Source organism: Mirounga angustirostris, unplaced genomic scaffold, assembly GCF_029215605.1.
Source record: "Mirounga angustirostris isolate CCGP_5_RB_7025 unplaced genomic scaffold, mMirAng1.0.hap1 SCAF_8, whole genome shotgun sequence".
NCBI classification, from domain to species: Eukaryota; Metazoa; Chordata; class Mammalia; order Carnivora; family Phocidae; genus Mirounga; species Mirounga angustirostris.
In genome coordinates, this window is record NW_026991716.1 from 10,237,343 (window position 1) to 10,265,234 (window position 27,892).

Here is a 27,892-nt window from a genome sequence, read left to right on the forward strand (position 1 = left end):
GGGGCGCGCGGGCCAGGGCCCTCGGGGCGGGCGGCGGCGCGGGAACCAGCGGCTGGCAGCCGGGCGCGCGCGAGGTAGGCTTCCCTGGGCGCAGAGAGGGTGCGGGGGAGTTGGCACGGCTTGCTAGGTGCGAGCCTGTGACCGGGATTCTGGACTGGGGCATCCTGACCAGCGTGGGCAGCCCAGCAATCCGCGCCCCGAAATGGGGTTCGGGAAGCAGAATGGGGCCTGGGAATAACGAGGTCGGGCAATGCATGACCTGAGTTCATGATTTAAAGCGCCCCCAAAGCATCGCTCTGTATTAGTGGTTTTTAAGAAAAGAGAAGTACTTGCTAAATAGTGAGTGATGCTCTGGGGGCGAGGGTGGGGGCGGGGGATTGGGAACTGGGGTGCTGTAAATATTTTGTCTTGCTCCAAGGTTGTTACACACGTGTATGCATATCTAAAAATTCACTGAGCCATACTCAAAATCTGCGCACTTTAGAGAAGTTATTCAATTTAACATTTAAAAATAAATCTAGGGGCGCCTGGGTGGCTCAGTCGTTAAGCGCCTGCCTTCGGCTCAGGTCATGATCCCAGGGTCCTGGGATCGAGCCCCGCATCGGGCTCCCCGCTCGGCGGGAAGCCTGCCTCTCCCCCCTCCACTCCCCCTGCTTGTGTTCCTCTCTCACTGTGTCTCTCTCTGTCAAATAAATAAATAAAAATCTTTTAAAAAAATAAAAATAAATAAAAAATAAAATAAAAAAAATAAAAATAAATCTAAAGCAGAAACTTGTTTTTTTGGAAAGGTGACAGAGGAAGCCAGACTTGAGAGTCCATCCAAAGAGTACTTAGGGGGCCAAACTGGCACATCTGCTGCTTCCGTGTGTGGGTAGGAACAGTTGTGAACTTTGCCTTTCCTGATTCTTATAATTTGCACTTTTATCTTGTTATAGAAAGAAACTTTTTATTTCTCTCGAAAAGCACGCGGGCAAGTACATGTTGAGATGCTACTAGAACAGCTAAGAAGTGGTTAAGTTATATACATGATGTTAACTTACATTTCAAGTTTGTGTGAAAGAGAATTGTCCAATTCCAGGTTGCACTGGCTCTAGGATGAAATTATGCTTCCCTTTTGTTTTGAGTAGAGAACTGCTTTATGAAAGCACAATCTCAGGTTCCAGTTTCTGACTGAAAATGTAGATGGGAAAACTGTAACTCTCTTTTGCTTTTCTGTACCCAATATAATCAGATGCTTCCCTCTGACCTCTCAGAAAACTGAGTCACCTCCTGACATCAACAGGACCTTGCAAAAGCATGTGTTAACAAGTATTTTCTGAGAAGTGAATTTATGTTCCCAATTCCAAAGGGGCGGGGGGGTGGGGTGTGCCTTCTCCTTAAATCCTAAGGCCCCTGGAACCAAATTTTGCAATAAAGGGAACTTTTCCTGAAATACCTGCTTGTAGGTGATGTTTGCTGTTCTCACTGATAAATCATTAAATTAGACCCACCAATAATACCATGCTAGTACAATCCAAACTAAATTAGTATCACGATTCAAAGGGAATGTTAGAATTAATCAAGTTATATTGTCCTTAGTATTACAGAGTTCACATTGAAAGGACAGACATTTTCCTCATACCTTCAGATAGATTTGCAGTTATGTTTAGGTGTCCTTTTTTTCTCAGTTCCTTTGTGTGCATTTTCCCATGCAAAAAAGGAACTACAAGAAAATTATTTGAAAATACAAACTTATGGAATAGAGATAGGACATCAAACCCACATATCTACTTTCACTCCCTCCTGAAACCCCATCAAAACAACAACAGGGTTTTTTAAAGGCATAAATCACTAGGGTAGGGAGAACAGATGAGGAGACAAATGCAATAAAATTTTGAAATCCAGAAAGCAGATGGGCAAGTGGTAAAGGATTTTGCAGACTGAAGAAAGCTAAATTCTAAACCAGCAACGGGGAAAGCCAATAAACAACCCTATTTGCGTTATAGAAACCCCAAATGCTCAGGAATTAGTGGTACCAGGTTCCTCCAGGAGGTGGAAGGGGTATGATTAAAACTAGAAGCATTGCTTGAAATTTTGGTTCAGAAAAGGCTAAATCCCCAGATCCCTTTCCCAACTCCCTGCAACAAGGTAACTGCCTGTCTCTAGGGGCACCAGCAGAGTTTGGGGGGAGGCTTTATTCCCTGCAGAAGGTAAGGACTCTCTGGACTGGGGAGAGACAAATACACAGTTGGGGCTTTGAGTACCATACTGAAAATGGAGACTAGCTGAACACAGGCAAACCAAATGTTGGGACCCTCTCTCACTTCTATCCTTTTCTCATGTGAGTATTCGACCATGGCCCCCAAGGACTTGATCCTTACAACAGGGGTTGGGAGAGCCATCTATGGAAAGTCTGACCAGTCAAAAGAAAATAAAAATAATGCTATCTAGGTTTCCACATGAAATCCATTTATATCATCCTTCCAGTGAAGCTTGCGGTCAGTGAGCCCACCCACATACTTAAACATCTAATCAGCTTTTTAGTACTACTCTTAAACATGAGCAGGTAATAATAATTGTAAGCATTTGAGGAAAGTCACTAGTTGGAAAGACAGAAGACAAACCAACAGAAAAAGTGACTTGTAAGCAGCAGACTATGCAGATAAAATATTATATCCATTCTATATATGAAATAAGAACAAAATAATATAAAAAGAACATCAGAAACAAAAAAAAAATATGCTCTTGAAAATTAAAGCCTTGATAGCAGGAGAAAAAAATTTTATTTAAAAACTAAATAGAAAGGTAGTAAGATAAAAATTAAGGGGCGCCTGGGTGGCTCAATTGGTTAAGCGACTGCCTTCGGCTCAGGTCATGATCCTGGAGTCCCTGGATCGAGTCCCGCATTGGGCTCCCTGCTCGGCAGGGAGTCTGCTTCTCCCTCTCCCACTCCCTGTTTGTGTTCTCTCTCTCGCTGTGTCTTTCTCTGTCAAATAAATAAATAAAATCTTTAAAAAAGAAAAAAATTAAGGTAGTCGCTGAGAAAATGGAGCAAAAAGAGGAAGAGCTGGAAAATAGAAAAAAATATGAGAAATTTATAATACTAGGTCATGAGGTTCTACAGACAAATAAAAGGGGTTCCAAAAAGAAATAGAAACAAAAGAGGGACATAAATTGTTATGTGAATAATTCAAGATTTTTTCCAGCATTGAGAGATAGGACCTTCCAGATTAAAAGAATTCAGCCAAGTGGTTGAAAATAGACCCAAAAGAAGGCATAGAATTATGAAATTGGAAAAACTAGGGGCAAAGAAAAGCTTTGCAAGAGAAAAAAGCATATTGGCCTCATGGAAAATATCAGGATCAGAACGTCTTTGAACTTAAGCAATATCTCTGGAAACTAGAAGACAATGGAATGACTTTTTCAAAATTGAAGAAAAAATGGTTTCTGACCAAGAATTCTATACCCAGCAAAACTACACATCAATCAGAGAAAGATGGCAAGGCAAAGATGCTGTATCATATGATCTCACTGATACGAGGAATTCTTACTCTCAGGAAACAAAGTGAGGGTTGCTGGAGTGGGGGGGATGGGAGGGATGGGGTGGCTGGGTGATAGACATTGGGGAGGGTATGTGCTATGGTGAGCACTGTGAATTGTGTAAGACTGTTGAATCACAGACCTGTACTTCTGAAACAAATAATACATTATATGTTAAAAAAAAAAAAAACACATCAAGAATTGAGAATAGTATGAAGACATGCAAAGTCGCAAAAACCTTTTCTCCTATGCACCCTTCCTCAGAAAGCTGTTGGAGGTTGTGCTTCACCAGTATAAGGACACTTAAAAAAAAAAAAAAAGGAAAGCATAGAATAAAAGAAGCAGGAGATTCATCAAAAGATAAAGAACTCTCCAGAGTGATGATCAAGAGAGATCCCAGAATCCTAGCTATGCAATAAGAGTGGAGAGCATCTAGGTCAGAAGTCTCTGGAGAGTCTTCTCCAAGAGGGTGATATTGGTAGGATATCTGATAACTGAAGAGATTGAGAGTGTATTGATAGGATATTGGGATAATTGGTGGAGCTTGGAGTTAAATTAGTGACCAGTACATAGGAATCTTATAAATGAAAAACCAAGGCAGTGATTAACTGCAGAATAAAAAAGTTGTACAGAAAAGGAAAAGTAATCATAGAATACTATGTGGTTTTGCCGTGAATAATATTTACCTGGTCATAATCGTGTGTACCCCAAATATTTAATCAAAAATAGGCTGTGTTTATGTGGGGGCACCTGGCTGGCTCAGTTGGAGGAGCAAGCAACTCTTGATCTTGGGGTTGGGAGTTTGAGCCCCACGTTGGATGGAGAGCTTACTTAACTAAATAAATAAACTTTAAAAATAAATAGGCTGTGTCTATGTTGAAAGGATGGAGAAAATGAGAAGGTGGTGTGTGTGTGTTGGGAAGTTGAAAGAGAGCAAAATGGGTATCTTCTCTCCATGCTACCTAGAAATGAAAAACCAGGAAGATAGAAAATAAGCATGCTGTTTTGAGATACAGAGATTTCAAGACTCAGCTAAAAGAGTTCAGGATGGTTGCCTTTCTCATTGGGAACAGAGACTGCTATCTTTATAACTCTGAAACTCTTGGGGCGCCTGGGTGGCTCAGTTGGTTGGGTGACTGCCTTCGGCTCAGATCATAATCCTGGAGTCCTGGGATCGAGTCCCACGTCGGGCTCCCTGCTCGGCGGGGAGTCTGCTTCTCCCTCTGACCCTCCCCCTCTCATGTGCTCTCTCTCTCATTCTCTCTCTCAAATAAATAAACAAAATCTTAAAAATAAATAACTCTGAAACTCTTTAAATCATATGCATTATAATGGATAAAAAAATAAGTAAACTTCAAATCAAATGTTAAAAACTAAAGAGTGAGATGCTAGGAAAAATTCTAAGCTTACAAAAATGATCAAGTGTGGCCTGCCTGTTTCTTCTTTTTTTTTGTCCTCTCCTTTTTTAAAAACTTAAGCCCTTTGGACTCTGACACTAAGACATAATTCTGTTTATTTAAGCTCCTTCCTAATATGTAATATAAGGTATGCCTCTACCATCAGACTCACTGGGAAGTAATTTTTCAGATGGTTTTTCCTTGGATGTTGAAATATTGTTAAAAGCCAGACTGCTAAGGATAATCGGTTTTTCTTTCATTCATCAGTAGAATTGCAATGCCCTTAAATGACAACATTGCAAATATTTTCTGCACAGGCATTGGAGTCATCCGCTTGCAAGGCAAAGGTGTCTCTGCAACCATGGATGATACAAGAACTTTACTTGACGTTAAAGAGTACCCCGATACCGAGGTACAGAAAGGCCGAGTATTGACTCTGGAAGAATGGCAAGAAAAGTGGGCGAGCCGCAAAATTGGATTCCATCAAGAGCAAGGACATCAGTAAGAAATGTTTGGTTTATGATAGAGAAATGCTCTATCAGAAACTGGCTTTGGAAATAGAAATAGTAATATAGGTACACATTATTGGAGTGATTTTACAAAGCACGTGTTTAGTTTTTCATGTTTTAGCATCTCAGGCACGTCACGGGTTAATCAGCAATCTTACCTCTTCCCAGGGCATATAAATAATAGTGTGACTTACAGTTGCAGGCATCCGAGATTTATGAAATACATCTTTCTTTTAAGCCCCCATAGCATCTGCGTATTGGTCATGCATGTTTATATATACAGCAGATGCCCACATTAATGTGTATATCTCTTTATACTGAGAAGTGGTGGTGTTCTTTGTTTGACGGAAAGAGAGAGAGAACACAATGGGGGATGGGGGGCAGAGGGAGAGGGAGAAGCAGACTCCCCACTGAGCAGGGATCCCGATGTGGGCTCGATCCCAGGACTGTGGGATCATGACCTGAGCTGAAGGCAGACACTTAACTGACTAGCCACCCAGGCGCCCCATGAAAAGTGGTGGTGTTCTGGCTTTGCTTTCCGACAGCATGTGTTCAAACGTAAAGTGTTATCTATGTGGTGGAGGAAGAGAAGCTGAGAGAAGTTAATACGTGAGCAAGGGTGTTGAGCAGTGTGTTAGTAGTAGTAGGCTTCGGAACAGCAGGGGTATATCTGGGCCACACTGAGTGGTAGATGGGGCATCTTCCCAGAGCCATTGTATGGGTTATCTTTGTCATGTGGGTGACCTTAGAAGAACCATGTGTCTACAGGGGGAATTAAACTTCCAAGAGCTTCAGAGTCTGAGACCTGAGTCCATGTTTAGAGAGCTTCCCATAAAACGAATGTTGAAGAATTCGATGAGTCCAGAGGCTCCCCATCTCTCTTTCTCTCTCTCTTTCTCTCTTTTACACACACACACGCACGCACACACACACATACATACATATTCAGGAAATTAATAAAGAATTTTCAAAGCATCAAGAAAAAAGAACTTTAAGTTACTAATGAGGAAAGCCCCAGGGTTAAGTCAGATTACCTACTCACTAGCTATGTGACGCAGCGACTTAGTTCACCTCCCTCTTCCTTCATATATAAACTAGAGAGAATAATAACGAATGTTTTGTTTTCTACTCTGTAAAGTTGTGGGGAATATTCAGAGATAATGCATGAAGAGTACTTAGCGTCATTCGAGTATAGTCCTTCCCTCCGTGTGTTGGGCTAACGAAAACAAAAATATATTTTTTCCTCCCCAGGCTATTAAAGAAGCATTTGGATACTTTCCTTAAGGGCGAGAATGGACTGAGAGTATTTTTTCCTCTTTGTGGAAAAGCAGTTGAGATGAAATGGTAAGAGCAGATAAGCATTCACACACTTCCTTGTCTTGATGACAAATATATTGGGTGAATATTTAATAGGATATAGGTTTAAAAATTCCATTCTCAGGAAATGCACAGGGATTCTTTATTTTTAGTAGACTATTACTGTGGGTTCATGGAGATAATTTCTCAAACAGTGAGACACAGCACAAACCACTGGTGTGGTCTAGTCTTTCTGTATTGAGTTGCTAAGAAAAAAAAAATAGAGTTTGGAACCAATGGTGGGGGTCTCAGGGGTACAGAGGACCAGCCTCCCCTCTTATATCTGCAACATCTTTGTGCACAGTTTCATTTTCGTAGGTGGTTTAGGAATTTGGCTGAGTTAGTTTTAGATATTTTTAATAGAGGTGGACAGAAAAATTCAAGATGAATTACAACTCTTTGGCAAGACGGTATGTAGCCCACGGTTCAGCCCAGCTCTCCCCTCCCACTACGAGCACAACTTGCAGCTGAGCATTTGGGACACGGCAGCTGTGGAGTCAAATTCTAGTGTGGCCACGAAATTGAGAATATTTAGACTATATCATTGGACTTACACCTAACCAACTCGCTGAACCAGAAGAGTTGCTTTGGAAACTACTTGCAAGGAAAACATTAACTCTATGGACAGACTGTCTTATCGCCGTGTCATTAAGTGTTAACAATCTAGCACTAGCAGAGGTTTTGAGACAAGATTAGGAAATGGAATGATAAGACAGACAATTAAATGTGATTGTCGAATATTTGGGGTCTAACGTCATTTGTAACAAAAATACCAGAACTAAGCTATTACAATTGCAGGTAAGCTTTTATATTAGAGGATTTTTCATTTATATATCTAATTTGTGTATTGAGGTCTGCCCAGATACCAGATGTAAATAGATAACTATGAGGCAAGGCCCCAAAGCATTAAAATAAAACGTTTAACACATTTCTTTAGGTTTTTTTTTTTAAGGACGATGTAGTCAAATATAATCCAGCCTGTCAGTCTATAATAGGCTCTGCTTTAATTTTCAGTGTAAATAAAAATCCTCACAGCCAGGGCGCCTGGGTGGCTCAGTCAGCTAAGCATCTGCCTTCGGCTCAGGTCATGATTCCAGCATTCTGGGATCGAGTCCCGCATCGGGCTCCCTGCTCAGCGGGGAACAAGCTTCTCCCTCTCCCTTGCCCCTCCCCCTGCTTGTGCACGAGTTCTCTCTCTCTCTCAGATAAATAAATAAAATCTTTTTTTTTTTAAGATTTTATTTATTTATCTGAGAGAGAGAATGAGATAGAGAGCATTAGAGGGGGGAGGGTCAGAGAGAGAGGCAGACTCCCTGCTGAGCAGGGAGCCCGACGTGGGACTCGATCCTGGGATTCCAGGATCATGACCTGAGCCGAAGGCAGTCGCTTAACCAACTGAGCCACCCAGGCGCCCTAAATAAATAAAATCTTAAAAAAAAAATCCTCACAGCCAGTTTGGATAACTTTGTATGGAGAATTAAAAAAATACTAAATTTTCCTCAAGTAGAAGCACTTGGCTGAGTCGGAAGAGCATGCAGCACTCAATCTCAGGGTCATGAGTTCAAGCCCCACATTGGGCATACAGCCTACTTAATAAAATAAAATAAAATAATTCAATTATTTAATAAATGAATGAAGAATAAAGCATTAAAAGATATTCCCTGTATATTAACTTACATATTTAGACAAGTTATTAATATTTTTTTAAAGATTTATTTATTTATTTGAGAGAGCGAGAATGAGAGAGAGAGAGCACATGAGAGGGGGAGGGTCAGAGGGAGAAGCAGACTCCCTGCCTAGCAGGGAGCCCGACGCGGGACTCGATCCCGGGACTCCAGGATCATGACCTGAGCCGAGGGCAGTCGCTTAACCAACTGAGCCACCCAGGCGCCCCAATATGTTTATTTTATTTTATTTTATTTTTTAAGATTTTATTTATTTATTTGACAGAGAGAGACACAGCGAGAGAGGGAACAAAAGCAGGGGGAGTGGGAGAGGGAGAAGCAGGCTTCCCACCGAGCAGGGAGCCCAATGCGGGACTCGATCCCAGGACCCTGGGATCATGACCAGAGCCGAAGGCAGAAGCTTAACCGACTGAGCCACCCAGGCGGCCCCAATATGTTTATTTTAGAACTGTAAACAGTTTATGCTCTGATCTTGTTGGAAGTGGTAGTCTTATGTGGGCAATAGATACAATCAGTTCCACTCTACCTCTTGTTTTGGAAAATGCTAACTTCACTCGGACCCCACTGATAAATCAGGGAACAAATTGGGCATGACGTGAATTTCACATTCGCTTATGTGTCATTTCGTGTGCAAGAAGCATGAGGTAAGAGCAGAAAACCACACGCAGCTGAGTGCAGTCTTGTGTGAAGGGACAGGACACACCCATGCACGGGCCTCCAGCAGCTCCCGGACAGCCCGGCTGACCTGTGTGCTGTGAGCCACTCCCACCCACAGCTGGTGTTAGAACTTTCCAGTAATCCCCCTCAGTCAGTGCACAGTAACTCACAAGCTATGGCCCTTCCAACGCTTTGGGGTTTTTATATATTTTGTAACCATTTAACATGTTTAAAACACTGTGCCAGCATTTCTGTTAGGTTCCTAGCTCTCTCTCTTTTTTTTTTTTAAGATCTGATTTTTTTAAAGTAATCTCTGCACCCAACATGGGGGCTTGAACTCACAACCCGCATGGAGATCAAGACTCACACGCTCCAGCCAGGCACCCCCTATCTTTCTTCTTTTTATTTTTATTTTTATTTATTTATTTTTTAAAGATTTTATTTATTTATTTGAGAGAGAGAGAATGAGAGACAGCACGAGAGGGAGGAGGGTCAGAGGGAGGAGCAGACTCCCCGACAAGCAGGGAGCCCGATGCGGGACTCGATCCCAGGACTCCAGGATCATGACCTGAGCCGAAGGCAGTCGCTTAACCAACTGAGCCACCCAGGCGCCCCTCTTTCTTCTTTTTAATGTGGCACTGACAAGGTTGTTTTTTTTTTTCTTACACATTATTTATTCAGTTTATTTCTAAAGAGTTAACTGTATATTTTTGAGAAAATCCTGATTCACAGAGGTAAGTTATGGCAAATGTGTAACAGCTTTCTTAAAAATTTAATTAAGGTATAATTGACATATAACATTGTGTTAGTTTTAGGTGTATGAGATAATGATTTAATATTTGTATATATTGTAAAATGACCACAATAAGTCTAGTTAACATCCATCATTGGACGTAGTTACAGAATTTTTTTTCTTATGATGAGGACTTTTAAGATCTATTCCATTAGTAACTTTCAAATATTATTAACTATATTCCCCATGCTGTGCATTAATTACATTCCCATGGGGCTTATTTATTTCATAACTGGGAATTTTGACCCCCTTCGCTCATTTTGACCACCCTCCACCCCCACCTCTGGCAACCACCAGTCTGTTCTCTGGATCTACGAGCTTGGTTGGTTTTTTTTTTTTTTTTTTCTTTTTTTAGATTCCACATAGAAGTGAAACCATGCAGTATACGTCTTTTTCTTTTTACTTTAACTTACTTCATTTAGCACAGTGCCCTCAAGGTCCATTCTTGTGGTCACATGTGGCAAGACTTCATTCTTTTTTAGGGCTGAGTAATAGTCCGCTGTGGCTAAGTTTTTCAATGTTGTGCCCCACTCCCCATTTTCCCCATAAGCCTTTCAGTTTTTATCGCATGATTTTGCATAGCACAGTGATTTTTTTAGGGATGCCTGTGTTGCATTATAGCAGAACTGATTGTATGTGTTTATTTAATTTGATAAAAATCAGTACTATGGTACTAGCACTATTTCTTCTGGAGTCCAAGATCCCAAGACTGTGGATTCTGTAATTATAAAGCTTACCAGGAAAACACTAGTTATCTGCATATGGCAGGTAGATACATTTCTGGATAGTGCTTATTGTAAGTAAATGGAAATGGTAAGATTATAGGAATGGATGCTCATGTTCTAGAGCCCTATTCTCTAGCATGATGGCTACTAACCACATGTGGCCATTTCAGTTCAAACTGAGTCACACGAGGGCGCCCGGGTGGCTCAGTCTATTGAGCCTCTGACTCTGGATTTTGGCTCAGGTCGTGATCTCGGGGTAGTGAGATGGAGCCCCACTGAGTGCAGAGCCTGTTTGAGGTTCTCCCTCTCCCTCTGCCCCTCCCCCCCACACTCGCGTGCACGCGCACTCTCAAATAAAGTCTTTAAAAAAAATAAAATAATGAACTAAACCACACTCGCCACATCTCAAGTGCCCAATAGCCAATGTGGTTAGTGGCTGCTGGATTGGACAACTCCATCAGCACAGAGGGTTTTGATGGACAGGGCTGATTTAGAGAAATTAAAAAGCATTTCTAATCCACAGGATGCTTTTTTTTTTTTTTAAGATTTTATTTATTTATTTGACAGAGACGGAGACAGCGAGAGCAGGAACACAAGCAGGGGGAGTGGGAGAGGGAGAAGCAGACTCCCCGCCGAGCAGGGAGCCCGATGCGGGACTCGATCCAGGGACTCCGGGATCATGACCTGAGCCGAAGGCAGTCGCTTAACCGACTGAGCCACCCAGGTGCCCCACAGGATGCTTTTAAATTAGAAACTCTTTTAATCAAACCCATTTGTAAGTAGATCAACATTTTAAGGTAGAGTTTTCCAAATTTTTAATTTTTTCCTAAGGCCATATAAATCAGTTTTTCAGAATTCCATGTACTATTAGGTTTCAGAATAAACAGACCCACTTCCCTATAAGTTCTATGAACCCCTGTGACCCCGAATTCATATAAATCCCTTAAAATTAAGGGAAATCTTTATTGGAATATACCCTTTTATGTAGTTCTGTATTTGGAAGGAAAATGTAAGTGTAAATATATGATTTCATGCAGGTTTGCAGACCTAGGACACAGTGTCGTAGGTGTGGAAATCAGTGAACTTGGGATACGGGAATTTTTTACAGAGCAGAATCTTTCTTACTCAGAAGAACCCATCATGGAAATTCCTGGAGCCAAAGTTTTCAAGGTTTGTCTTGTTTTTGGTAAATAATGATTTCCATGTCCCCGTAAGAAAGATTTTTCTTTGCCTGGGTTACTACGACTGTCACATGACCCCACTTTCTCACACAGATTCACCTGAACCTTACAGAGTTTAAGGAGCTGGGGCTGAAAAAGATAGGTGATCACTAGATACGCACAAATATATATAACCGCTGATATCAAAGTCTATCTAGACTCATGGCTTTGGTTTGGGTTTGTTTGATTTTTTTAATTTATAAACAGGCATTTCTGAGAATGTCTCGTGCCACGCATAAGACATTGAAGAGATAAAAAGAGTCCCTGTCCTAAAGAATCTCTTCACTTAGGAGAGAAGAAAAACAGAGAAAGCTGTTTGTCATACACAGAGCTAAGTGTAATGACACAGGGTATGAAGGGAATAAAGAGGAGAGTCCCCTAACCCACCCTCGGGATGCTTCCTGAAGCATCGTGACAGGTAGAGCCCGGACAGGCAGACAGGCAGGCCCGGGCGTGGTGTCAGATGCCCTGGGAGGCTGGTCCTTCATCCTGAGCAGTAAGGATTTTAAGGAGGAGCACGACCCGCCTGGATTTTCTTTTGAGACGAACCATCCTTGGGGCCTCAAGGGAGGTGACCGCCTGGAAGAGAGACCAGATGAGAGGCTGTGAGCAGAGGTCCGGGGAAGAGCCCTTGAAGGCTTGCACTCAGAGGGCCATAGGGCATATAGAGGAACAGACAGATCAAAGCAATATTTAGGCTGTCAGACGGACAGGATTTAGGATTAACTGAGTGGGGATGAAGCGGGGAGCTGACTTTGCATCTCCAGCCCAGATGACTAGAATGGATGGCAGAGAATAAAAGAGAAGCAAGCTGAAGAGGCAGAGAAAATGAGTTTTGTTCTCAGAATGATGAGTTTAGGGCACCTGGTTGGCTCGGTGGATAAAGCATGAAACTCTAAGTCTCCGGATTGTGAGTCCGAACCCCACGTTGGGCGTAGAAATCACTTAAAAAGAAAAAAAGATGATGAGTTTAAGAGAGCTGTGGAATGGCGAAGGTGTAGCTGGCAAATGGCTTTATGTCTCTGGGGCAGTGGGGGGTGTTTGGGCTGGAAGTGATAGATTTGGGAGTTGTCTTCATCCTGTGACCACAACGAGCCCTGAGAACTGCTTCGCCCACTGGGGGTAAGAACGCGGGAATAGAAGACCACCCAAATGAGAACACGAGAGGCTGTTTTATCAGAGAGGCCAGCTACTTGTGGTCAGAGGCTCAGAGGCAGGCCGGGGGTGGGAGAGCTTTGTGCTGGAAACCACAGGGAGGCTGATTGGAGGCTGTTGGCTTGGGGAGGCGGAGGTGGGCTATGGAGAGGGGGCATCCTGCGGGATTGGTTTGGGGAGCGTATTTGGCTTTCTCTGGTTGATCTTGAGTTGGAAGGGGAAAAGGGGATAAAAATTAGGGAGGCTGGCAGTCACTGACAAGTCATCGAAGCCGAGACTGTGGCTTGGCTTCCCAGGCTGGCTGCCACAATGGGTCCAAGCTCTCTGGTCCTACGTGGTCTGGTCATCGTCCCTGTTGGTACATTCAGTCTCTCACAAGGTACTCTGTTTTCTAAATACTGAAACTAATGGCAGGTCAGTAGGAGGCTTAATAGTACTTTATTTTACAGCTTCCTCCCACCCTGTTCTCAAATCATCCCAGGAGTTTACTCAGTCCGAAGAGGCTATTCCTGGAGCAGTGGTTCTCAGCCTCGGGGGCACATTTGCAAAGGCCTGTGGATCTTACAAAATTCCCAGTCCGAGGGCTCACCCCAGACCCATTAAATCAGAATCTTTAGGGGTGGGGCTCAGCATCAGTACTGTTTAAAGCTCTGCAAAGTTGAGACTCGCTGCCTGTCCTCTCTGCCACCTCGCCCACCCCTCTGTGTTGACCCCCACGGTGCTTCCAGACTGGTCTTTAGAGACCCTTCCTCTATTCGTCAACCCCTGTTGGTGCCTCAGTTCAGGATACGATCCAATAGTTGCATGTCCTGACCTGTCCTTCCTTGCCCTTCACCCTCACCCCCACCCCCCAGGCTTCTCACATCCCCTGGACCCAGAGGAATCCATGTCTGTTTACGCCCCCTGGACTGCACCCCCAGCTCCCCCACCCTGTAATGTTAGCAGATGCATCCAGACACCCTTTCAGAGGCTGCCTCTTGTTGAGCTTTGCCCGGTGCTCTCAGGCAGCTCCCTGCTCCATCTTCTGAGTCCCTATGTTCTCGGGCATGCAACCAGAACGGCAGGCCATCCTGTCCTTAATGTGTCTCACGCCCACGCCTTTCTGCTCTACCGGGCTGTCCTCCCTGCGGTCAGATTCACACCCACTCTCTAGAACCCAGGGCAGTCCTGTCCACCAGGGGCTCAGGCAATAAGTGCCCACTAGCCGATGAATGAAAGCGAGAAAAGCCAGGAGTCCACACAACTGGACTTTGTATGAATGACTTTAAAAGTATCTGACCTTCCTCTGTCAGCCTGCCTGGTCGTTGGCTGACCAGTTTATTTACCTTTAACAGTGTCAAAATATCAGACTCTGCTAAAGTTAATATTGCTAAAACGGAACAAGCTCTGAAAATAATAGCTAACTCGTCTTCAGGGTTAACCTCTCTATGATTTTTCTCCTTGAGTTGATCCCAAAGAACCCCAGACAGGTCTTAAAAAAAACAACCAAACAAACAAACAAACAAAACTAAACTAAAAAACACAGTGCCATTAAAAAAAAAATTATTTGTAGGAAGGTTTTATTTTCCGTTAAAAAAATTCTTTGCAGTACAATTACATTCTTCATGTTTAATTACATATTCTCTCCCCACCACCTTTGCTGTGCTTTGCTACCCTCTTGTCTTTCCTTAACCATCCAGGTAGCTCCTAACTAAACAGCATTTTTTTTTTTCTTGACTTTCATTACAGAGCTCTAAAGGGAACATTTCGTTGTACTGTTGCAACCTTTTTGATCTTCCCAGGTAGGACTGAATCCCACGTCTGCACTTTGAAAAACTTGAGTGCTCACCAGGCAGTGCTGGGTGAGGGAGGGCTTTTGATTACCTCATCCACTTGCGGTAGCATGGATGTGAGTCTTTATCCTGCAGTGCTTTGGACCGCGGCCTACCTGTTGGCACACTTGATAGCTTCGTCCCTGGATAGCTTCCAAAATATGGAGGACATTGTTATGACTCGAGGCAGGTCGGGAAAAGGAAGGACGAGCAAGACAGTGTCTTCGCTTTCCACCTGATCGGTAATAGGAATCTCCAAGTGCAGAAGGTGGTGGTGATACCTTATCTCCTGAAAGGCCCTGATACTTCCTCAGGGGGCCGGGAGACGGTGGTCCCAAATTGTCCTGTAGCTCTCCCCTGTGCTCCCAAGTCAGAGAAGAAGGGGGAGGCTACTGCCACCATCTCCTAAAGCTGGAAGGAGCTCCTCACACCCACGTCCACACGTCCCTGCAGACCTGAGAACAGCAGCCAGAGATCCCGATCCCTGGGGAAGTACCAGCACTCCCCACTGGGAACACTGTGCTGCTTGTTCAAGACTTGGTTTTTCTTATATAAGATGTATTTTTGTTTCTTTTTCTTCCTGACAGAGCCAATATTGGCAAATTTGACCGGATCTGGGACAGAGGAGCTTTAGTTGCTATTAACCCAGGCGATCGTGAACGGTGAGTAATTTGGTTTCTTTAATTACGCTGGCTTTTCCTTTTTGGCCTTCTTCATTTAACGCGCTGTACTTTTCGTGAGCTGCAGAAGATTACTTAAGCCTTTCACTAGTTTGGGGCGCCTGGGTGGCTCAGTCGTTGGGCGTCTGCCTTCGGCTCAGGTCATGGTCCCAGGGTACTGGGATCGAGCCCTGCATCCTGCTTGGTGGGAAGCCTGCTTCTCCCTCTCCCACTCCCCCTGCTTGTGTTCCCTCTCTGGCTGTGTCTCTCTCTGTCAAATAAATAAATAAAATCTTAAAAAAAAAAAAAAAAAAAAGACTTTCACTAGTTTGAAATAGCTTCTTGTATCCAGAATTAGAAGACCTAAATTCAGTACCATCTTTGTGTAAAAAGGGTAGGCTTTGGCCATGGCCGTGGGGAGCTGGTCCAAGGCTTGTGGCTCTGTCACTTCCAAGCTGGGATGCCTTGATCCAGGTCTCAGCTGATTCCTCTGCAAGATGGGGGCATGTCTGCCAAAACCGCTCCCTCCACCTCCACTTTTTTTTTTTTTAAAGATTTTATTTATTTATTTGAGAGAGAGAGAGAGTGAGAGAGAGAGAGCGCAAGAGGGGGTAGGGTCAGAGGGAGAAGCAGACTCCCCGCCGAGCAGGGAGCCCGATGCGGGACTCGATCCCGGGACTCCGGATCATGACCTGAGCCGAAAGCAATCGCTCAACCGACTGAGCCACACAGGCGCCCAATGAAACTTTATTTATTTATTTTTTTTTTATAAAGATTTTATTTATTTATTTGACAGAGAGAGGGAACACAAGCAGGGGGAGTGGGAAAGGGAGAAGCAGGCTCCCCGCTGAGCAGGGAGCCCGATGTGGGGCTAGATCCCAGGACCTGGAATCATGACCTGAGCCGAAGGCAGACGCTTAACAACTAAGCCACCCAGGCGCCCAATGAAACTTTATTTATTTATTATTTTTTTAATAAAGATTTTATTTATTATTTGACAGAGAGAGAATGAGAGAGAGAGAGCACATGAGAGGGGGGAGGGGCAGAGGGAGAAGCAGACTCCCCGCCGAGCAGGGAGCCTGATGCGGGGCTCGATCCCGGGACCCTGGGATCATGACCTGAGCCGAAGGCAGACGCTTAACCAACTGAGCCACCCAGGCGCCCCTCTCATGTTTTAATTTTATTTTCTCCTAAGAGTAGGTACAATAAGAATGGTCAAAAACATCACTAACCAAAGCTCTGACATAATGGTAGCTAATATTCAGACAGTTACGGAGAGTAGCCGGGTGCTTTCCACATACGTCCTTTCCTTTAATCCCCACAACTCCTGCAGGGACAATAATGGAGGGATCATGAGCTTGGGCTTTGACCAAACTCCGTGGGTCTGAGTCTGAATTCTGACTGCGGTCAAGCACCTGATCTCTTTGACCATAACTCAAGCCCTGCCTTGGGCTCCACCCTCCATCGTTCTTCATCTGCAAAATGGGAATGATGGTGGCATATGCCCCACAGGGTTGTTTGGTGGGTTAAAGGTGTTGATAGAGTGTTTCACACCTGACACATGGCAAGTGCCCCAAACAGCTACCGGATAAAAAGTGGAGGTGGAGCGGGCGCCTGGGTGGCTCAGTCGGTTGAGCGACTGCCTTTGGCTCAGGTCATGATCCTGGAGTCCCCAGATCGAGTCCCGCATCAGGGTCCCTGCTCGGCGGGGAGTCTGCTTCTCCCTCTGCCCCTCCCCCCTCTCATGTGCTTTCTCTCTCTCTCATTCTCTGTCAAATAAGAAATAAAATCTTTATAAAAAAATAATAAATAAAGTTTCATTGGGCGCCTGGGTGGCTCAGTCGGTTGAGCAACTGCCTTCGGCTCGGGTCATGATCCCAGGGTCCTGGGATCGAGCCCCACATCAGGCTCCCTGCTCGGCTGGGAGTCTGCTTCTCCCTCTCTCTCTGCCTGCCACTCTGCCTGCTTGTGTTCTCTCTCTCTGTCAAATAAATAAATAAAATCTTTGGGAAAAAAATAAAATAAAAACATGAGAAAGCGTACAGAGTAAAAGATGGCTGCTCCTATGTGCTTTCCAATCTAGTATCACTCACGTATGTACTTGGAGAGAGCATATAGATGTTGAATTAGTTTGTGATATGGAGGCAGACTCAACACATACCCAAAGGCTTGCATCCACATCAGTGAAATAAAATTTTTATTTCTTAAAAATTATTTCATGAGTCAAGCTGATTGCCAAACCTAATCTTTAAGTAGACCATGCCACATTTTCTTTTTTTTTCCTTAAAGATTTCTTTTTTTTTTTTAAGATTTTATTTATTTGACAGAGAGAGCACAAGCAGAGGGAGAGAGAGGGAGAAGCAGGTTCCCTGCTGAGCAAGGAGCCCGATGTAGGACTCGATCCCAGGACCCTGGGATCATGACCTCGGCAGAAGGCAGCCGCTTAACCGACTGAGCCACCTAGATGTCCCAAAGATTTCATTTTTAAGTAATCTCCACCCCGATGTGGGGCTCGAACTCACAGCCCCAAGATCAAGGGTCCCCTCCTCTACTGACGGAGCCAGCCAGGTGACCCTCATGCCACATTTTCTTTCCTTTTTTTTTTTTAAGTAGGCTCCCCAGCCTGGAGCCCAACACAGGGCTTGAACTCACAACGCTGAAATCGAGACCTGAGCTGAGATCAAGAGTCAAATGCTTAACTGACTGAGCCACCCAAGAGCCCCACACATTTTCTTAATATATATTTTCCTTCAGTGATAATTCACACTCCTGTGTTCCTTTTTCTTTCTGTTGCCACTCCTCCTCCTTTACCTCCTCCACAATACCACAGCTCCTCAAGCCCTTCCTTTCTGCTTTGATTGCACGTAGGCAAGTCCCCTTCCTCACACGCCTAGAAGTTGTCATTCCCTAAGGGACCATCCTCAGCTTTGCTTGTGCTTGCCTGTCTCTTGCCCTTGCTTCTTTACTGAGCCCTTCAAGTCTGCTACTTTAATTCAGTCATTCAGCGAACGCGTAGTAGGTTCCAGCCATGTTCTAAATACACACTGTGCCACATGTTGGGGGAAATAACAGAACAAATCATGCCTCATACTTGTCTTTCTCATTGTTACATTTCCAGTTCTGCTCTTCCTCCCAGACCCAGACGTCCACATCATGTTTCAGTGTCTGCTTTGCATTTCTTGTGTGACCTCAGTGTCCTTTAGCAACTCACATTATCCCGTGCGGCCTCTTTGTTTCCATAATACACCACGGATGTCTGCTAAACCCGCATCTGCTGGAGGTCTCCCTGATGATGTTCATCCTCTTCTTTGAGGCTAGTCCTTGCAGGGGCTTTGATCTGTGTGGCTCAAATCCCCAAGTGGGGAGCAAACTGGAAGTCACAGAGCTCACCACGAGGGCAGACCAGGCACACTGTGCTATTTCCCCACTAGCTGGTAGAGTATACGTCTAGCACATAGTAGGAGCTTAACAAATACCTGTCAAATAAACGAATGAAAGCAAACTAGACTCAGAGCAAAGGAAACCCACTGTTTCTGACCATCCATTACCACCTCCTCTGTCCCAGATATAAAGGCTATCTGAGTGGCCTCTGGTCTGTTGTTTCATGGTTACCAATGAGGAGTGAGACCCCATCTAGAAGTCTTGTTTAGGGCATCCAGTTCTAGCTTAGCCACAGACTCTGAGTCCTCCCTGGATCCCCCTCTCTCTTTCCTCACAGCCCAGCCACGTGTGTGTGTGCGTGTGCAAGTCTCTGCACGCGTCTGTGTGTGTATGCGTGTGTGAGCACAGCCCCAAGCACACCTGAGAACATGTTGACCTTTGTTACCAGAATAACTACTTACTTCAAGCCAATAGAAAAATGCATTTCTTTATCTTCATCCTGGTTCTTAACATGTTCGAACTTTATCTCATTCCTGTCATTAACACTGGGCATCTTTTCTGCTTTGATTGCACGTAGGCAAGTCCTGATGTGTTTGCTTGCTGGGCCCCTCAGATGTCTGGCTTAACATAAATCAGCGGGGCAAACCTCTCTCATTTTTCTGAATTTTTTGAAAGTGGTTGAGAAAGTCCACATTCCAAAGGGAATGAAATGTGTCAGTCCTAGGAAACCCTGCCAAACCAGTCTGACTGATCACCTTCATGGGGACGGCAAGTGACTTCTTCCTCCTTCTTCTTCTTCTTTTTTTTTAAGATTTATTTAGGGCGCCTGGGTGGCTCAGTCGTTAAGCATTTGCCTTCGGCTCAGGTCATGATCCCAGGGTCCTGGGATCGAGCCCTGCATCAGGCTCCCTGCTCAGCGGAGAGCCTGCTTCTCCCTCTCCCACTCCCCCTGCTTGTGTTTCTGGCTCCCTGCTATCTCTCTGTCAAAGAAATAAAATCTTAAAAAAAAAAAAAAAAAAAGATTTATTTATTTATTTTGAGAGACAGTGTGAACAGGGAGAGAGAGAGAGAATCTTAAGATTTTATTTATTTATTAGAGAGAGAGCCTGCTCATGAGCAGAGGGAGGGGCAAGGGCAGAGGGAGAAGCAGGCTCCCCGCCAAGCAGGGAGCCTGATGCCGGGGCTCGATCCCAGGACTCTGGGATCATGACCTGAGCCGAAGGCAGATGCTTCACCGACTGAGCCACCCGGGCGCCCCAGGGTTTTTTGTTCAAAAGTTTGCTTTGGTCCAGCACTTTTTCTTGCAAGGACGTGTGACCCCCTCAAGCCAGCCCTAGCTGGGGAGTCTGCTAAAGAGAATAACACAAACTAACCCAGGCGCTTACCTCATACCAAGCAATGTTCTAAGCACTTCATGTGTGTAAACTCATTGAATATGCACCACAACCTGTAAGTTGGTTACTAGTCTCATCCCTGTTTTACAGATGAGGAAACTGAGGCATGCAGAGGTTAAGAATGGTCAAGCTTACGTAGCCACTACGTGAAAAGGCTGGGCTTTGAGTTCCGGCATCTGGCAAAGTGCATACTCCTAACCCCCATGCTAACCCCCCCGCGGCACCCCCCGCAGTTTCTCACAGAGCCCTGGACCGGGATCACAGTACATCCAAGGCCAGGTGAAATCCGTGTGCCAAGAGCCAAGGTGGCTCCCTCAGAGCTGGGCAGTCTGTCCGTCTCTGTCTGTCTGTCCCTCACGGCATCTCTACGTCCCTGTGCCCGTCTCCTCTGTCCTCCTATCCTGCCCATTCGGCTTCCTCTGCCTCCTCCATCTCTGCTCCCGCGTGTCTGACTTCTCACAACTCCCAGTACCAACCCACACACCCCACTAAAGCTCCAGTTCCAGCACAGTGATGACCCCTAAGCAGCACCTCCTTTCTGGGTCTCTCGATTCCGTTTCCCAGCACAGCTCAGCATTCTGTACAGGGCTGAGCTCCCACTCCGGGTCACTGTGCTGATGGGCACCGCCCCAGGCAGTGCCCCCCATTCTGAACCAATCAGGCACGCAGGACGTGGTCTCACCTGCACCCCGCCACACCCACACAAAGGACTGTGCCAACAGCACTCATGGTTTATGCGGTACTTGCAGAGCTTTGATTTCATACTCCCTTGAATTTTTGCCTTTTTTTTTTTAAGATTTATCTATTTATTGGCGGGGGGGGGGGGGCGGGGGGAGTGGCAGAGGGAAAGAGAATCCCAAGCAGACTCCCAGGATATTGTTAAACTGCAGCATCCCAGGCCCTACAGCAAACCTGCCGAATCGGGCTCTGAGAATGGAGCTCAAGCATCTTTTTTTCAGCAAGTGCTCAGGTGACTGATACCCAGCCTGGTCCAGGAAGTGCTGCCCCAGAGCTGGAGTGCTTTGGGATGTGTGTGTTCAAAGTCCCGCAACAGGCTGGAGGGAGCCTCTGCTCGGCTTAATGTGACATCTTCCTGTCTGATGGGCTCTGGAAGCCCACCCCCTTTTGATTCCTGTCTTTACTATTTCCCAGCTTAGGCAGGTGACGGAATTTGCCAACTGTCCGACATTTAGAATGCAAATCAACTTCAGGGGGTCAATTCAAGAATTAAACTCAGGGCGCCTGGGTGGCTCAGTCAGTTAAGCGTCTGCCTTCAGCTGGGGTCATGATCCCAGGGTCCTGGGATCGAGTCCCGCATTGGGCTCCAGGCTCAGCAGGGAGTCTGCTTCTCTCTCTGCCTCCCCTCCCTGCTTGTGCACTCTCTCTCAAAGAAAGAAAGAATTAAACTCAGTAATGTAGAGGACAGTGAGCCTGGTTTCCCTCCCTGCCTCTCTCCCTCCTGCAGGCTTTGCCTTTGTGGAGAATTCTAACACCTTCCTCTGTTGTGTTCTTTTCAGGTATGCAGATATAATGCTGTCCCTAACTCGAAAAGGGTTTCAGTACCTCTTGGCTGTTCTTTCTTATGATCCCACTAAACACGCAGGTAAAGTTTCTTTTGTTTTTCTTTTTTTAAGATGTTGCCTCATTTCCTGATTTAATTCTATGACACGGATAGTATTATCTGCTCCTAATTTAGATCAAGGGAAGAATACTGCTTTTTTATATAGGAAGAAAAGTCTGGTTTGGGTAAATGGAAACTATAAACCTTTTTTTCTTCTTCCGACTTGATACGCGTTTTTCTTGTCTTCCATTTCATTCACCGTTCACAGCTCAGACTACAGAAGAGAGGGAGACATGGATGGCCCTAATATAAAAGAGAAGTCTCATGAGCTCTGGAGTAGGAGGAAGAGAGGCTGGTTGCCCTGCTTTGAATATAGCATATATGCTTCATCCATGCTGGTGGGGATGTGTTAGGTGCATGCCTACAAATACGCACACAGACACACCCTCATAGGACGATGGGTGACACGTGGATGTGGGGCAATAGGAGGTGTGCTGAAATATCTCTAAACTATTACGGCTTTTTAATTTCTGAAATTTTACAATTTATTGCATTCTTTAAGAATGATCTTTGTTTTGAACTTATCAAAGCGTTGTTTTCTTCTGGACTCCTTTCGATGTGCTTGAACATTGTAAGCTTAACCTTTTCCATGACTGAACTTTTATTTTCAGGAAGAAGTGAAAACCAAATATATAGACTTTTATTGTAAAATAATCCCCTTTTTGATTTTTAACAGAGTTTTTTTTTAAGTATGGCGTTTTATAAATAATTACATATGCTAGTTTTTTTCCTGTTTGAGTAAATCAGATCTTAAAAGCTCATTAAAAGATGAGACCTAGTGTCCATAATTAAGTCTGGAACAATCAGATGGAACTAGAAATTAATGGAGACAGACCTCAGCTCTGCTAATCTGATTTAAATTCCATTCCTGCACAGGAAGCTTAAGGCAGGGCTTGTGGGCAGAAAATACAACAGGCTCTGCCTGGGGCTGGAATTCAGAATACCTCTTGAAAGGAGCAGAAGCTAAATTTCCTTTAAAGTAAATGGCCTGCAGCAAAGTGGGAGGGATGTATAGAGAGTGAGTGCAGGAGTCATGGGAAATCGATACCCCAGAAGATGAAGGAAATGCCAAGGAATTTGTTAATGAACTTCATTCTGATTTTAAAATTCCCAAGTTCCGAAAACTGGACAGCAACATGCAAAAGAATGAAACTGGACCACTTTCTTACACCATACACAAAAATAAATTCAAAATGGATAAAAGATCTATATGTGAGAACTGAAACCATAAAAATCCTAGAAGAGAACACAGACAGTAAATTCTTTGACATTGACCGTAGCAACTTCTTACTAGATATGCCTCCTGAGGCAGGGAAACAAAAGCAAAAATGAACTATTGGGACTTCATCAAGATAAAAAGCTTCTGCACAGCAAAGGAAACAGTCAACAAAACTAAAAGGCAACCTTTGGAATGGGAGAAGATATTTGCAAATGACATATCTGATAAAGGGCTAGTATCCAAAATTTATAATTTACAAAACTGAACACCCCCAAAATAAATAATCCAGTTAAAAAATGGGCAGAAGACATGAATAAACATTTTTCCAAAGAAGACATACAGATGATCAACAGACACATGAAAAGATGTTCAACATCACTTATCATTAGGGAAATGCAAATCAAAACCACAATGAAATATCACCTCACACCTGCCAGAATGGCTAAAATGAACAACATAGGAAACAACAGGCGAGGATGTGGAGAAAAAGGAACCCTCAAGCGCTGTTGGTGGGAATGCAAGCTGGTGCAGCCACTCTGGAAAACAGTATGGAGGTGCCTCAAAAAGTTAAAAATAGAACTACCCTATGATCCAGCAACTGTAGTACTAGGAATGTACCCAAAGGATACAAAAATACTGATTCAAAGGGATACATGCACCCCAATGTTTACTGCAGCATTGTTTACAATAACCAAATTATGGAAAGAACTCAAATCCCATCGACTGATAAATGGATAAAGAAGATGTGGTGTGTGTATGTCTATACACACACACACACACACACACATATACAATGGAATATTACTCAGCCATAAAAAAGGGAAATCTAGCCGTTTGCAACAATGTTCATGAAGCTAGAGTATATTATGCTAAGCAAAATAAGTCAGTCAGAGAAAGACAAATACCGCATGATTTCACTCATATGTGGAATTTAAGAAACAAAATAGATGAACATATGGGGCAAAAAAAAAGAGACAAACCAGGAAACAGACTCTTAACTGTAGAGAACACACTGATGGTGACCAGAGGGGAGGAGGTGGGGGGTTGGGCTAAATGGGCGATGGGGATTAAGGGGGCACCTGTGATGAGCACTGGGTGTTGTATGTAAGTGATGAATCACTGAGTTCTCCACCTGAAATTAATATTACACTGTATTTTATTAACTGGAACTTAAATACAAACTCGAGAGAGGAAAAAAGAAATGAAAGGTCCCAAGTCCCATGGCTGGCCCAGCCGTCTCATCTAAGCTGGAGATGGGCACCCAACATTGGCATCCCCTCAGTAAGCCAGTCTCCTTCTTTGGTATGACACGTGCAAAAGAAGAAGCAGAGGAACCTGTCACCTCACCAATCTGATAATGATGTTGTGTATGGAATAACTCTACTGAAGTCCCTGGAAATCAGCTGAGAATTTCTCTTCAGAATTAGATCTATAGAAATTATTCTTCACCCTGTTTCTCTTTTACCTAGGCCCACCATTTTACATTCCAGAAGCTGAAATTAAAAAATTATTCGGTAAGTTGTTTAAATTTTAAATAAAGTCAACAATTAACTGTTTAAGCTGTTACCAACTATTCGTGTCTAGAAGTCTATAAAATCTGAAAGTCAGAAACCCTTTTATTGAAGACTGTTTTATCCTAGAAAAGGGACCGATCTCTGTCATATGTCTTTTTAGCTAAGTGGTGTGGTGTGTGAGAGGCATTTGAATTCTTCCAGAGAGATGGTATGTTTAATTTAGGTCTTAGGAGTTATCAGTGGGAATAGCAATTCAGAGTTCAGACACTTTGCCCTTAGCATTTCCCCATTTTCATTAAAAACAAAAGAAGGGGAGGTGCCTGAGTGGCTCAGTCGGTTAAGCATCTGCCTTTGGCTCAGGTCGTGATCCCAGGTCCTGGGATGGAGCCCCTTGCACATGGGCTCCCCACTCAACAGGGAGTCTTCTTCTCCCTCTCCCTCTGCCCTCCCACGCTCATGTGTTCTCTCTTGCTCACTCGCTCACTCTCTCTGTCAAATAAATAAAACCTTAAAAAATAAGTTCTTAAAAAAAAAAGAGGGGCACCTGGCTGGCTCAGTTGGAAGAGCATCTGATGCTTGATCTCAGGGTCATGAGTTCAAGCCTTATGTTGGGTATAGAGATTACTTAAATAAATAAAACTTAAAAAAAAATCTTCAGTAACACTGCTTTTATAAAATGATTTGATGAGTTTGTAGAAGAACCCCGATTGCATTCTTTTTAAGATTTTATGTATTTATTTGAGAGAGAATACAAGCAGGGGGAGGAACAGAGGAAGAGGAAGAAGCAGACTCCATGCTGAGTGTGGAGCCCGACACAGGGCTGAGATCATGACCTGAGCCAAGATCAAGAATCGGATGCTCGGGCGCCTGGGTGGCTCAGTTGGCTAAGCGACTGCCTTCGGCTCAGGTCATGATCCTGGAGTCCCGGGATCGAGTCCCGTGTCGGGCTCTCTGCTTGGCAGGGAGTCTGCTTCTCCCTCTGACCCTCCCCCTCTCATGCTCTCTCTCTCTCAAATAAATAAATAAAAATCTTTAAAAAAAAAAAAAAAAAAAAAGAATCGGATGCTCAACCAACAGAGCCACTCCGGTGCCCCTCGATTGCATTCTTCATTAACATTTTCACTTGTTTCCCTTTTTTCTTGTTATAGGTTCAATATGCAACATTCATTGCCTTGAGAAGGTTGATGTTTTTGAAGAACGACATAAAAATTGGGGGATTGACTACATTGTTGAAAAGTTATATCTGTGTACGGAAAAGTAAATGAGACGAGTAAAAACAAGTAGTAACATGGTTTTGGGCAATTGACAGTTATGCTAAGGCATGAAAATACCCTGGATGGCTCTTGGGAAAAAAATGTTTACAAGTGACATTATAGATCTTTGTTCACAAATGTGTATAACTTTATAGAAAAGAACATAAACTAGATTGGTAAAGTAGCTACCTTTAGAAAGGAAAGTGTAAAAGAATATACCTGTTTTACTTACAGATTGCAAGAATCTTTTACAACTAGCATGTGTTGTATAATTTTAAAAATTAAAGGGGCTCCCAGCTGTCTCGGTGGAGCATGCGAATCTTGACCTCAGGGTCATGAGTTCGAGCCCCACATTGGGTGTGGAGATTACTTAAAAATAAAATCTTTTTAAAATGTAATTAATTAAAATTTAAAAATAGTTTTTAAAAATAAAATTAAAAATAATAAGTAACTTTTTAAAGTAAAAGGCAATGCAAATAACTTTTTTTTTTTTTAAGATTTTGCTTATTTATTTGACAGAGACATAGCGAGAGAGGGAACACAAGCAGGGGGAGTGGGAGAAGGAGAAGCAGGCTTCCCGCGGAGCAGGAAGCTCGATGTGGGGCTCGATCCCAGGACCCTTGGATCATGACCTGAGCCAAAGGCAGATGCTTAACAACTGAGCTACCCAGGCACCCACAATGCATGTAACTTAAGGAAACAGAATAGGCAGAGAAATGGACACTCCTTATGAAATTTAGAATCACTGAGGTCATGTAACACTTTACTAGTGTTCAAGGTAAAAGACCAAGAAATTATATGAAATATTAGCTTTACTGCAAACCCTCATCTTATCCCCAATCCTAGCAGCCCTTTTCACATTTTTTTCTCCTTATATAATTTTATGGTAACAGAATCAAGAAGCATATTTTAAAATGTATCAATAAACCAACCTATATGGGAAAGGACATTTTTTCCCAAACTGTAAAAAATAAAAATTTTTACAAAGGTCTTTCTCTAAGTTTAGCAGGGTTTTGTTTGTTTGTTTGTTTGGGTTTTTTTTCTTAGTTTAATCTTGTTTAAGTGATAACATCTTATGAAGTACAATGTACTTAGGGCTCGATTCATGACTGTTCATTATGATTCACAGCTTCTCTGTTTTTCATTAGCCTCACTTTGTTAACTCAGACATTTCTCTCTAACCATACAACCTCATACCTAAATGATTTGGATTGTTGAGCTCATGTTAATAGGATGGTGTGTATTATAAAAAAGCAGTTGCTTGATGGTGTGTATGTGAGAGAGTGTATGTGTGTGTGTGTGTGTGTGCTGTTAGTAATGGGGAAGTTTATAAACCCCTTCAATATTGATGAAATCTACAGACACTCCCCAGAAATATGTCATAAGCAGAATACTGTGAAAACTTCCTTAGGCTTCAGAGTTCTTGACCTCCCCCCTCTTCTGCCCCATGCAGGAAGTGCCTTCCCAGATGCTCTCGGGCACTGGCCTTATTCTAATACTTATAAGGTGATTAACTTGGAGTCTCCCGTCTCACAAGGTCCTTGCTTCTCTGCGACCTGCCCCCATCCAGAGGGTGGGCTTCTAGAAGCCATGACTACCTGAGTCCACCTCTGTAGCCAGTTGAATGAACCAAGGATGGATGAATGACCTGAGTTGGGCCAATCCGATTCTCTTTGGGGATTGTTAGGATTGTGGTGGGAAAAGTAAGGTAGCCCCTGAGAGTGGACACACCCGAAATGTGACCCCAGGGACTGTGGGGCAGCCATACCCCAGCATACAGATCTGAGAACTAGAGCATGCTGATGTGCAGAAAGAGGAGTGGAAATGGGAGCTGGAGAAGGGTCCGGGGTGTTCCGGGTTTCTATTTCCTCCCCCTCCTGAAACCCAGCTGCAATGGGGAGATCCCCCCATGTCCCTATGATATAGACCTCTTTTTCTCTGGCTAGAGTTGGTTTCTACAACTTGCACCCAGAGAATCTTAAATAAAATTGAGATATTCATATGTAGTTGATTTTTTTTTTAGA

General features: G+C 43.8%; 1 protein-coding gene across 2 annotated transcripts; it reads left to right on the forward strand.

Annotated features, from left to right (window-relative positions):
- Positions 1–26,859, forward strand: TPMT (thiopurine S-methyltransferase). 2 transcript variants are annotated; one of them, XM_045866319.3, is made up of 9 exons: positions 1–74; positions 5,234–5,417; positions 6,677–6,769; positions 11,679–11,811; positions 14,745–14,797; positions 15,415–15,489; positions 21,779–21,864; positions 24,571–24,615; positions 25,764–26,859. In XM_045866319.3, exons 2-9 carry the CDS (start codon positions 5,278–5,280, stop codon positions 25,874–25,876), a joined length of 738 nt encoding a protein of 245 aa, XP_045722275.1. In that variant the 5' UTR covers positions 1–74; positions 5,234–5,277; the 3' UTR covers positions 25,877–26,859. The 2 variants fall into 2 exon arrangements, with proteins under 2 accessions (XP_045722275.1, XP_045722276.1); XM_045866320.3 differs by lacking the exons at positions 24,571–24,615; positions 25,764–26,859 and adding an exon at positions 22,091–24,564.
- The last annotated feature ends 1,033 nt before the right edge of the window (positions 26,860–27,892 follow it).

What these genes read in the sequence shown, in the direction of transcription:
- TPMT (XM_045866319.3), top strand. Translation starts at nt 5,278, where the DNA reads ATGGATGATACAAGAACTTTACTTGACGTTAAAGAGTACCCCGATACC. An exon ending in CATCAAGAGCAAGGACATCA is followed by an intron (nt 5,418 to 6,676) that starts GTAAGAAATGTT and finishes TTTCCTCCCCAG; the next exon opens with GCTATTAAAGAAGCATTTGG. An exon ending in AAAGCAGTTGAGATGAAATG is followed by an intron (nt 6,770 to 11,678) that starts GTAAGAGCAGAT and finishes GATTTCATGCAG; the next exon opens with GTTTGCAGACCTAGGACACA.